Here is a 13163-nt window from a genome sequence, read left to right on the forward strand (position 1 = left end):
TACAAAGAGAATTTTAAAAGATGCGAACTAAAGAACTGAAGGTGATAATCTACTGCAAGAATGAAGAATCTAATTATCGATAATTGAATAATAATAATCAAATCAAAAAATTAAAGAAAGCTGACTATGCGTACAAATAAAAAGTAAACATTCTCCAATTTCTCTCTTTCCACTTGAACCTTTCAAAAAAGACGACTATAAGAATTATTCTCTAATATATTCTCCCCCCCCCCCCACCTTCTCTCCTCTCATCCCCCCAGCCATCATCATTATGAAGATGATCTCGGAAAATTATTTATTTTTGACGCATTGCTCTTTGGCAAATAGAGAGAATCCCAATAAGAATGATTAGTGCTACCAACAATCCCAATAGAATAGCCGTTGCTTTCCTCACTCGATCCTCCCTTGAGGAATCTGCACAAAGCACCATATCAACACAGGCATTTGGTACGTATAGAATTGACCAAATGAACTGAGATTAGAGAGAGAGAGAGAGACGAGAGAATTTTTTATTTTTATTGCAAAAAAATTATTCATTTTTACAATAAAAACAATGGAAAGAAATAGACATTGTGGAATAAATACAGGCATATACACATTATATATTTTTATTCTAGGTATGGAATGTAGAAGGAAATTGTTATCATGTTTGCTATCTGTTGCCATAAAAAAGTATTATTTCAACTGTATAAGCAAATAAAATAAATATATATTTCTTTATTTTCATTTTATCAAATTGATAAATCATCTAATTTTCTCAATTATGGTATTTCTGTTATGAATGTGTGCATTTTCATTTGATGTATTTTAGCTAAAGATCAGCAGGGGTGGCTTTGCGCCAAATCTAATTGAGAAGGTGGAAAAGCACAGAAATATTTTAAAGTAAAGGTTGAAAATTAACGAAGACCATGATCCAAAAGAAAGTACAAAACTGTATATATATACTTCATGTAGTTCATATACTTTATGTACTTCAGACAATATTTTCCTCCTTGGGAAGTCTCTGATGCTCCTATTATGTAAAATGGCCATTCTTGTGTCGTGTCTTTTTTTTTTTAATTACATATTGTATTGTACTACTTTTAATCTTTAATATAAGACTCAGTTAATTAATTTGGAGAGATTAAGAAAAACTAAAAAATTATTTTAAAGTAAATATATATTTATCGTTTTTTGTCCAAACTAATTTGCCTAATTTGTAAATTGATATATAATTTAATAATACATATAAGTATTTAAGAAAGATTATGTAACATATGTTATGATTACGTAATTTTTTAATTTTATCAAATTAGTTGACTAGGTCTTATATTAAAGAATGGGGTTAGTGTTAAACAAATTTCATTCAAATGTGGATGAATATTCTGCAGTAAATTTTTTCCTTTAAGATTATTAAAATTTACAGTGACCCACCCTTTTATTTTCAAATTATGCATAAGTCTCCTCTATTGACATGATTGTTACATGAAAGCTTATGCGTCAGCATTTTCCCTCTTGGGAAAACTCAGAGAGGGGACTGTGCAATGTGTAAATTTCAAGACAGGTCAATATACTTTAATTCCAAAGATAGATTAATTAAGATCACAGCCAAAAGAAACTAGTGGCTGTAAATTCTTTTGGCCAGCAACTGCTTATAATAATTAAAAAGGCAGCAGAGGAGGAATTCATGTTGCCTGAGTTTATTTTTTTATTTTAAAGAAAAATCATAGGGATTAGTTCACCTCAGGTGGTCAAACTCTTCATTGTTGGTCAAGTTTTGATTGTCTGCAATCTGGCAAAGTATCTCTTAAATAAAGGAAAACAAAGCAAAAAGAGAAAGGGAATAAAAATAAAAGAAATGAACCCCATATATATAAATTAAATATATATATATATATATATAATACCCTTTTAATAGCTAGATCTTCCCAATTGAGCCATCTCGTCAATGGCACAGTTCAGATATCTGGACTTTTCGAGTTAATTTAGACGGCTTTAAATTTTAAAATCTTGTTATTTAATCTAAAAAATTTTTTCGAAGGAAGTTAGATTAGGATAAAATGATATTCTAATTACCACAAATTTAAAAAAAAATTATGTTAACATTAGAAGGAAAGACAATCCAGAAGAATATCAATTAAATTTGCATAATTAAAATCCGTCATGAACAATGACAAGTTTTTTTTCCGTTAATAAAGAATCTGGATTATTCTTTTATTTTCAAAACAATCTCAATACTTCCAACTTATTGAGACTGTTCAAATTTTCATTAATGCATATTCCACGACTACAGTAATTGGAAATGCCTTAAAATTCTAGAATGTTTAACGAAAGATAGAAAACATGAATAAAGGACGTACCAGAAGCTTCCTCGTAGTATCCATAGGCTCTGTAATGAACATAACATTGTGCTAAGAACACAGCCGCTTCTGCTGCTTGCGTTCCACACAAGCTCTTCATCTTCCCCACCGTTTCCCCAAGGCAAGAGGAGCAATCTGCTGCTCTCAAATCTCCCAGGCACATAGCTACACCCTCAACAAAACCTTCTCTGCTAACCCTAAACCCATTATTAGCAGCCATTAATAAATCTGTAACAACAGCATCTCTTCGCCGGAAGAAGTCAATGTCGACCTGCTTCACCGGTTTCCGACACCTTCTGAACCTAAGGCTTGTGTCAGCCTTGCCCAAGAAATCCACATGCTCGTATCTGAGATAGCATCCTTCTAGCTGCAAAATAGCTCCAAAGGAATAGGGACAAACTAGGGTTATTTGGTGAATAGACGTTTCAACACACGTTCTGCAGTCTATAGGCTGCAAATCACCCCTACATTGGTACAAACCATAGATTGTGGCTGGATCTGTTAGTGTTATTGAGCTTTCGTTGTTATTTCCAATGGAAAAGCTGTGGTAGGAAAATTGAGAGGATGAACTAAAAGCTGAAGAGAGAAAAGAATTTAGGTTACTTTCGAATTCTGTGTTGGGTTCGTATTTTTCTTGAGAGCAACCTGCATAGATGAAGGTTTGAGGTATGGTTTGGAAGCCATGAGAAGTGAGTTCTGAAGAAAAGAGATAAAGGAGAGAAGAGAGTTTGAATGTTGTGAAGATGATGCTGTGAGTGGAGTATAAGGGACGAGTTCTCAACATTATTCTTTTGGCTTGTTTTTCTGCAGTATGGAGCTTTTTGTGTAGCTTGTTTATAAGAATAAGATGTAGTGAGTTCTTTTTGGTCTTTATTGTCAGTGATTAGATAAAGGAGCTTGTCATGGCCCTATTTGTGTATCTTCATTGGTTATAGCATCAACTTTCATCGGTTATAAAAGTATTAGTGGCACCAGTGTCGACCTTTGCTTTTTCACATCTCTGAGGGCTCGTTCAAAAAGTTATCAATGGAAAAATCCGTTGCACCCCTTGTGGCAAATTTAATTTTCAGGAGCTGCAATGAATTCTAAAACTTTACTGCACTCCCTTAACACTAAATTAAATTCAATTTTATGGGTGAAAAAACATTGGTGCCCTAATTTTTTTTAAAAATGGTTAACCATCACCATGGCTTTGGAAAGGAGCATTTTTTTTATCCCAAAAGAAGATGAGCCCATAAAAGTATACAAAAATATATGTATAGTAAGCTTATCTTTCCTAATTACAATTTAAGAGAATTATGAGATTAAGAAGTGAAATAAGCATACAAACAATAAAAATTAGATGATTAACAAGTGGAATAAGCCCACTAACAATACTATAAATTAGATGATTAACAAGTGGCCTAAACTTATGTCATAATCAGGGAATTGTTTTTGTAATTAACAACACAATTTTTTGTTTTTTTAATGATCATTCCACTTGTTAATTGTCACATCCCGCTAATTTTAACCTTGGGAGTGTAAATAATAAATTAGATAGAGGGTCAAGATTTAGAGCCGGAACAACTTTTGAATTAAGATCCGACCCCGAACCGGACTGACATTTTTGAAATTATCAGTCCAAGAAGGGCAAAATAGAAAAATTAGATAAAAATCCCAGAAAATTCATGAAAAATCCTAGAAAAATAAAATAGAGAGTTTAGAATTATATGTGAGGCCCTGGAAGTAGAATTAACATGAAAATAATGTATTACAGAATTATCTGTAAACAGAGGCTTTCATGGTAAAACAGTGAAAAATCAGCCAGAAACAATTATTTTAAATATATAGAGGCCTCAATAATTCCAAAAAATATATGAGAAAATTATTTGAAGTTTATGTGATATTATAAAATTATTTTCAAACTCTGAAAGTGAAAGAATTAATTTTAGAATAATTATTACCGAAATCTTATATGTAAAACCTGATTTCGAAGAAAATTCAATACAGGTAGTTAGAGGGTGAAATAAATTCTAGAAAATTTCAAGAGACATTCCTGTATTAAAATAAGGTTTGTGATGGGTAGAAATAAATTTTTGAAGGTCCAAAAAAGATTATTGGAAATTAGATAGAAAGTTTAGCTGATACAACGAAATCAGAATGAGAAATATTGGGAATTGAAAGGTAAAATTTCTTCCTTCTTTCTCTTGTTAATCAGTGACATATTAGCATGCTTAATGCTACCTACTTAATACATGGCTATGGAGACATAATCTACTTATCATAAATAGCAATTACAGCATTCAAAATATGTCACAACATCAACCAATCATCATGTACATATCAATATATAAGCATACAACATCAAGCAATGTTAATAGGTAAGTTCACTACCTTGCACCATAAGTTTTCTCTCATTCTTCAATTTGCTCCCTAAGCTTCCGGACCATCTAGCTTTTAGTAAAACCCAATCCAAACATTCTCTTGAATGTCTCAAGGTCCTAATCATAGCCACAAGGGTCACATTATTTACTAGGACCAAGAGATAACAAAGTTTAAGACTTGCTTTGTGGGTACTGTTCATCAGTATTTTCAGAATTTTTGCTCAACTTTGAAAATTTGTAATTGGTTCTAAAAAAAATAAAAACTGAGTGGTTGCAAGTCCTATTGAAAGATCCTTAAGTTCTCTTTAAAGGAAAAATAGTTTTAGGAAACCAATTTTGTGCAAAACAGTACCAAAATTGTATGAAAGTTTCCTACTACTCTAGTGATCAAAACTATTTCCAGATTTTAAACCCTAAATTTGAAAAATCACCATAAATCATACACATATCCAAATGAAGTGTTCTACCTATGGATTTAAAGCTTAGAGAGTTACTTTAATCATGCCAAATTTCAGAACCAGATACTAAAAATCACTTAATCGAAATAGGCATCAAGACAAGTGTTAGAATCACCACATACGTTGATCTTGAAGCTTGAATCTTGTTCCTTTTTCCTGGCCTTCACCCCTACATTTTTCTCTCTAATTTTTGGTAGAGTTTTTCCTCTAAAAATGCTTGCCAAAATGCTCTTCTAAGATGGGGTATTTATAGCCAAAACTTATGCCTTAAATGGTCCATTATGCCCTTGAAAGCTAGTAGAAATTGTGAGGGCGAACTTGAAGCTTCAAGTACATTTTTACATCACCAATACATCATCCTCCTAGTAGAGAGCTAGGTGGCAGAAATCTAATAGAGAGGAAAGGAAGAATAGATCCTGGCTCTTGGATTAAATTTAGTCTCCAAGTTTTCTTCTGATTTACTTGGCTCACATTTATTCAACTTTCTTAATACCCTTTTGGAGCTCAGAAAATTCTTTTGTCTACTCCATAAATTTCTTTTAATTCTAGAGAAGATCTATAAATTTTCTCAGGCCATAACACTTCCTTTAAGCCTCACATAAAAATCATTTACCAAAATGCTCTTCATCAGCATAATTGAGCCTTCTATTTTATTCCAACCGTTATGCTAATCTTCTAGAAGTGAGACTAATTTTATAAATTATCATAGCCTTTAAGCTTCCTAACCTCAGTTTTATGTACATTTTTTAGATCTTTTACTATCTCAAATAATTACCTCAATCAGTATATCTTTTACAAGGTCATAATCTTATAAATTCCATTTAGGTTGCCTCAAGAGTATTTTCATCATTTCTCTTCATAAAAGAGTCTTAGAATATTATTTTCTATTTTCTAAGATTTTTCTAAAATTTTCTATATATTTTCTATTTTTACCTCTATTGGCCCGTAACTTTATGAAGTTACAATTTAGTCTTTACTTAGACTTAACCTCATAAAACATTTCTTCTGGGGCTTCTAACTTAACTATTGGCTTGTATCTAGCCTCTTTTCTCTTTCTGGGCTCTTGAGACTCTTCTGGAACCTCAACATTACTTGCAAGTTTGCCCCCTAGTAACTTTCTTACTTTGCAGTTTAGTCCCTGAAACTGCTTTGACTTCTTTTCTCATTTTTGAGACTTCTGCTCTGAGGGGCTTAGTAGCCTATCTATTTTGGGCTACTCCCAGGACTCCTGGGCCTAAAAATTGGGATGTGACACATAGAGGGCAAAGAGACTGAAATGTTTACCTATATATACCCTCTATGCTTTCAATTTTGGTCATTTTGGAAACTTAAAGGGGGAAGGTTTTACTACAAAAAAACTTATCATAAAGAGGGAGGAACACACTAAAATCACCAAGAATTTATCAAGCAAATATCAAAGATTAATTAAGGTATATAAGAGCTTCCATTTGACTATATTTGTAGCAAGTTTCAAGGGGAATTTTATGGCCAAAAATCATGAGCAAGATGCTATCTAATTTTTGAAACAATGAGGAATGATTAGGGAAGGGTGGAAACCATGATTAAGAGCATGGATTAGCTTGTTTGGTTGATGTTTTGATTGATTTTTGAAGAAACTCCAAATCCCTAATTATAGAAGCAATTCAGCCAGGCTAGGTTTAAAGGGTTAGGAGATGTTTTAGATTAATTTGATGATTCTAATGAGTTTAGAATGTGATTTTGTGTAGGAAAACACTAAGAGAAAGTGCTTAAAAGTATTAGAATCAAAAAATGGAATTTCTAACCCTAATATATATACTATTCAGCCAAGGACAGAATAATAGGGAGGAGTTTGATTTTGATAAAGCCAAGTTTATATTTGAATTCTACATGAAAGATTATGTAGAAGTAGCTCTTGAGACTTGTCAAAACAAAAGAGAAATATTGAAGTCAAAAGTCAAAGGAAAAAGGGGTTAAAGAGTTGTTTTGATACCTAATAGTATTTTATGTGACATTATTGATAATATGGCATATATTTGTGCATGAATTGATAGGAATTGATCAAGGACACAAAGAAGAACAAGAGGAAGTAAAAGACACTGAAAGCTTTAAACATTAAAGAGGTAGCAATGAACTTGCAGTTTGAATGCTAACTTGCTTTGCTTGTTTTACTATGTGTTGCTTGATTTTTCTATGCCATGATATGGTAGAGCTAGATGGATGATGATATGATTAACTCTATGCATAATGTGCCTTGGCTTTATGCAACGTTGAGTAGTTTGATGGTATGTTTGATTGCTCCCTTTCCATGGCACAAGAGCGTATTGGTATACATGACATTTAGTTAGTGACATACGGCATTCTTGCATTACATGTTTAGCGTGATTATTGTGGTTCTTGCTACTAGGATTTCTTTGCAATCTCACTTTTTTTTATGTCTAAATACTAAAAAATCTAGGAGTTGGACTATCCATGTTACATCTTACTTATATAATACCTTATCATTCATTTAGAGTCATTTCAGACCACTTTGGATGGTCTTAAACTTAGAAATTTCAATCTGGACGTTAATTTTTGGAAAATTTACTGTTCTCTGCTAATTTTCAAATTACAGGTCCAACTTTGAATAATTATAACTAATTCTAGAAAAATCGAATGGAGGTGTTCCAAAATTCTACGGAAATCTCTTTCAATGCTATGTAAGGTAAAAATATCCAATTAGACTTATCCTTACCCAATTTGTACAGTTTATTGGATAAGTATTACTGTTCATTTGGAAAAATCTGGAACTTCCAGATTCTGTGCCTTAACTTTGAAAATTCATGTCTCTTTATATACATATCCAATTGGGGTGATCTACCTCTTATTTTAAAGCTTCAGATGTGTACTATAAGTATACTAAATTTTATAGCTTAACTTATTCATTTGATAGGTCAAACTGAAGCTCGAAACTAACTGCTCCAGGACCTACGCTTTATCCCTTAACTAACTTTTACTTTAATTATTTTTATTTCTTTATGTTGGAAGATAAAGCCCAAGCGCAATAAGTTGTGTTTCATTTATTTCTATCATTGTATTTTTAGTTTATGAGACAGATTGAGATTCTAGCCTAATTAGGATAGATTATGATAGATTCTTTTTATCATTTAATCATTTATCTTTCACTGTAGCCTAGCTTTATATATTCTGTACCGCTCTACTTCAGAATCATTCAATAAAACAGAATTATTCCCACCTAATTCTCATGGTATCAGAGCGGGCAACCGAGAGAGTAGAAGTCGCAAACCGGCGTGAGAGAGAGTGGAAGTCGCCACCTTCAGCGCGACTAAGACCAGCGAGAGAGAGAGTGTGAAAGTCGCCATCCTCAGTGTGGCTAAGACGAGCGAGAGAGAAAGTGAAAGTCACCGCTTTCAGCACGACTAAGACCGACTTTACTGGTCGCATGCAGTCACGTCCACAATTGGGTGATTCGGCCGCATACAAGACAGCGACTAAGATCAGGGTAACTAGTCATATGGTGCCACACTCCTAATCGAGTAATCCGTCGCACCGAAGACAGCCAATAAGACCGACCTGATTGGTTACAACAAAGGCACAATCACAGTCGTGTAATCTGGTGAACCTGACGGGAACAAGCAGTTGGAAGATGGAGTCTGGAGAGTTTCCGCCTCTGTTTGGAACAATGAGACGTTCTTCTTCAACATTAACGGCAGGTACAGCACTGTCTCATTCTTCTTCTTCTACGTCGGTTTCGTCTACATCGGGTCCCACCTCTTCTCCTCCTACGGGAATAGAATCCAGAATGGTCACAGAAACGCAGCAGATGCTGATCTCTCACAAGTTGAACGGAAGTAATTCTCAAAGCGTCCTTATGTACCTACGAGGCAGAAGAAAGGAAAAATATATAACTGGGGAGGCTCCACAACCAAGTCCAGATGACCTGAAGTATGATACTTGGTTTGCTGAAAACAATCTAGTAATGACCTGGTTATGTAATTCCATGACGACATACATTAGTGAAGGCTATTTACTTGCTAAGACAGCAAAGGAGATATGGGATGCTGCAAAAAGAACATACTCTGCTATGGAGAACACTGCTGCTTTGTTTCAAATCAAAAAATTGCAAAGAGAGATGAAACAAGGAAGCATGACGGTGACATAATATATAGGAAGCATGACGTTTATGGCAGCAGTTGGACATGTTCGATGTCCATGAATGGAAGTGTAGCAGTGATGCCCGGTTATATAGGGAACTGGTCGAAAAAGAAAGAACCTATGAGTTCTTACTCGGTCTCATTGACATGTTTGATGATGTGAGAGGAAGAATTATGGGTATGAAACCGCTGCCATCACTATTTGAAACTTTCGACATGGTTAGGTGTGAAGAAAGCAGAAAGCAACTTACCCTAAGTGTATCTGCACTATCTGAGAGTTTGGCGTTGACAATACAGAGCAACAATGGACCAGAACAGAGAGGAAAGAAGAACTCCAAAGGATGGTGTGATCATTGCAACAAAAATGGTCATACTAGGGACATATGCTGGAAATTACACGGCAAGCAAGCAAATCTAAAACAAAAACGTAGACCGGAGAGTAGGGGGTATGTTGCTACGACTAGCGAGAATGAAGAGAATGGGGAAACTCTTAGTCGAGAAGAGTTACAAGTGCTCAAACGAATCCTGGAGAAACATAACAACTCAACCACCAACCCTACAGCAAATTTGGTAAAGTCAGGTAATTCCATTATAGCTTTAAACGCCATGGTAACCAGTGATAACACTTGGATTGTTGACTCCGGAGCTACAGATCATATGACGGGTAATAAAGCTTTGTTCAAAATCCTAAAGTATTGTTATGATGAGAATCTTAAGGTGAAAGTTGCTAATGGAATTTTTTCCAAAGTATGTGGTGTTGGAAGTGTTGAGATCTCAGATAACTTAGAATTAAAAAATGTTCTATTAGTCCCGGCACTTGCATGTAATTTGCTATCAGTGAGTAAAATAACTAAAAATCATCACTGTAGAGTGTTTTTTGATGATACCGATTGCATTTTTCAGGATTCGACAACGAGGAGGAGGATTGGTATTGCTAAAGAATGAGATGGACTATATTATCTTGAAGACTCTAGGATCACCAATAAACAAGTGGGCAAGGCGTTGTTTAGTTCAAATTCTTCAAATAAGGATGTATTATTATGGCACTCTAGGATAGGCCATCCCAGTTTTGATTACATGAAACATTTATTTCCAGATTTATTGAATAAAAGTTCAGTTCCTTTTCTTTGTGAAACCTGCCAACTTGCAAAACAAACACGAACTTCTTACCCCATACAACCCTATAAACCAACAGCACCCTTCACCTTGATACATAGTGATATCTAGGGACCCGCAAGAGTTAAATCAACCTCTAACGCTAGGTGGTTTGTTACTTTTATTGATGACCACACACGAGTGACTTGGGTATACCTAATGAAAGAAAAATTAGAAATTTTCAACATATTCAGAAGTTTCCACACATTCGTAAAAACTCAGTTCCAAAGAACAATCAAGGTATTAAGAAGTGACAATGCAGGAGAGTACCTTAGCACAACCTTGAAGGAATTCCTTGATCAGCAAGGAATCCACCACCAAACCTCATGTACATACACCCCACAACAAAATGGAGTAGCTGAACGGAAAAACCGACATCTCCTAGAAGTCACCCGAGCCATTATGATTGCCAGGAATGTTCCAAACCATTTTTGGGGAGAAGCTATTCTCACATCAACCTATCTCATCAATAGAATGCCCACAAGAGTACTCAACTACCAAACTCCCATTCAAAAACTTCTTGAAACCTACCCAAATTCACCCCTGGTTTTAAACATTCCCTTGAAAGTATTTGGGTGTGTAGTGTACATACATCGAGATGATGGAAACAAACTTGATTCAAGAGCTCTAAAATGTATTTTTCTTGGGTACTCCCCTACCCAAAAAGGATATAAGTGTTATTGCCCTACAAGAAGGAGAGTTTATGTCACTAAGAATGCTGTTTTATCAGAAGAAGATGCCTACTATCCCAAATTGCCCATGCAGGGAGAGAATTATGACACAGAAGAATGGGTAACTTTGGGTACCCTAGTTCAAACAAGCCTAGACAACCACCCTGAACCAAACCTGGTTGTACCCAAATCTGAAAACCTACAGTCCTCTACTCAACCCGAACCTGAAAATCCAAACCCACAAGCCTCCTCTACTGAACAAAACGATCATGTGGAAAATGGTGTTGAGGTGAGCGTAGGGATGGACCAGGAGTATAATACTGAATCAGATAATGAAGAAGAACAAGTCGATTCAGAAGAGCAACAGAATAATAGAGTCTCTCACATTCCAAGGCATAACCAAGTCTCCAATCCAATGTTAGATCCTGAAGAACTTGGGTGGCCAATTGCTCTCAGAAAAGGGATAAGATCCTGTACTCAGCATCCTATCAGTAAATTTGTTTCCTATGACAAATTATCTTCTAGAATGCAGACATTTGTAGCAAACTTTTCCAGTCAAAGAGTACCCAAGACATTTCAAGAGGCTATGGGTAACTCTAATTGGAAACAGGCTATCAATGAAGAGTTGGAAGCATTGAAATAGAATGAAACGTGGAAAATCACTGATTTACCCTCAGGAAAGAAGACTGTGGGATGTCGGTGGGTTTTTACCATCAAGTACAATCCAGACGGAAGCATAAACAAATATAAAGCAAGACTTGTGGCCCGAGGATATACACAAACATATGAGGTTGACTATCAAGAAACCTTTGCCCCGGTAGCAAAGCTTAACACCATTAAGGTCCTCTTATCAGTAGCAGCAAATTTAGACTGGCCACTTTATCAGTTAGATGTGAAAAATTCCTTTTTAAATGGAGATCTTAAAGAAGAAGTATATATGAAGATACCTGCTGGCCTCCAGAATTCAACAAATTGCTCAAAGGTCTGCAAACTCTAGAAATCATTATACAGACTGAAACAATCCCCTAGAACTTGGTTCAGAAGATTCTCAGCAACAATGAAGAAAATGGGATACTCACAAGGGCAATCAGATCATACACTCTATATAAAACATGCTGGTGATCAAATCACTATCCTAATAGTGTATGTAGATGATATTGTGATTACAGGAAACGATGAAAGTGCCGTAAGAAAGTTAAAGAAATCATTGGCAGCTGAGTTTGAGATGAAAGATCTGGGACATATGAGGTATTTCCTTGGGATGGAGATTAGTAGAACCAAACAGGGAATAAATGTTTCTCAGAGAAAGTACACACTAGATTTGTTGCAAGAGACAGGAATGCTTGGAGCTAAACCTGCAGAAACTCCTATAGAGACAGACTGCAATTTGGAATACAAGAAAGATGGTACACCGGTTGCACTGGAAGATACCAACGGTTGGTAGGAAAGCTTATTTATCTGGCTCATACACGACCAGATATACGTTATGCTGTGGGAGTTGTAAGCCAGTTTATGAATCAACTGCAAGAACAGCATATGGAAGCGGTGTACAGAATTTTGAAATATTTGAAGATGAATCCAGGAAAAGGTTTATTCTTCAAGAAAGGAGAGTCCAGGGGGATAGAAATCTACACGGATGCTGATCATGGGCGGTCCTTACTAGATAGGAGGTCCACTACTGGATACATTACTTACTTATGGGGAAATCTAGTTACCTGGAGAAGCAAGAAACAACCAGTAGTTTCCAGAAGCAGTGCCGAGGCAGAACAAAGGGCACTAGCTCTTGGGGTCTGCGAAGGAATCTAGATAATTAGAGTTCTAAAAGAGCTGAGACTGATGCATATTGGGCCAACAAAACTCTAGAGTGACAGTAAATCAGCTATAGAAATGGCTCTAAATCTAGTGCACCATGATAGAACAAAACATGTTGAAATTGACAGATACTTTATAAGGGAAAAAATAAAAGGTGGTATCATTGATTTATCTCACATTCGAACCAAGAATCAAATAGCAGATTTGTTTACTAAGCCACTACCCAGAGACT

The 13163-nt window shown here is 35.3% G+C and overlaps 2 protein-coding genes across 2 annotated transcripts; one reads left to right on the forward strand and one right to left on the reverse strand.

Annotated features, from left to right (window-relative positions):
• Positions 1-250: 250 nt before the first annotated feature.
• Positions 251-3123, reverse strand: LOC114755778 (plasmodesmata-located protein 8-like). Its single transcript, XM_028944646.1, has 2 exons — positions 2340-3123; positions 251-414 (listed from the first exon to the last, which is right to left on the reverse strand). The coding sequence occupies exons 1-2, from the start codon at positions 3121-3123 to the stop codon at positions 296-298; spliced, it is 903 nt and encodes a 300-aa protein (XP_028800479.1). The 3' UTR covers positions 251-295.
• Positions 3124-9338: 6215 nt separating this feature from the next.
• Positions 9339-10231, forward strand: LOC114755779 (uncharacterized). Its single transcript, XM_028944647.1, has 2 exons — positions 9339-9957; positions 10197-10231. Exons 1-2 carry the CDS (start codon positions 9339-9341, stop codon positions 10229-10231), a joined length of 654 nt encoding a protein of 217 aa, XP_028800480.1.
• The last annotated feature ends 2932 nt before the right edge of the window (positions 10232-13163 follow it).

The sequence above is a fragment of the Neltuma alba genome, unplaced genomic scaffold (genome assembly GCF_004799145.2).
Source record: "Neltuma alba isolate B1F8T4 unplaced genomic scaffold, ASM479914v2 tig00010339_pilon, whole genome shotgun sequence".
NCBI classification, from domain to species: Eukaryota; Viridiplantae; Streptophyta; class Magnoliopsida; order Fabales; family Fabaceae; genus Neltuma; species Neltuma alba.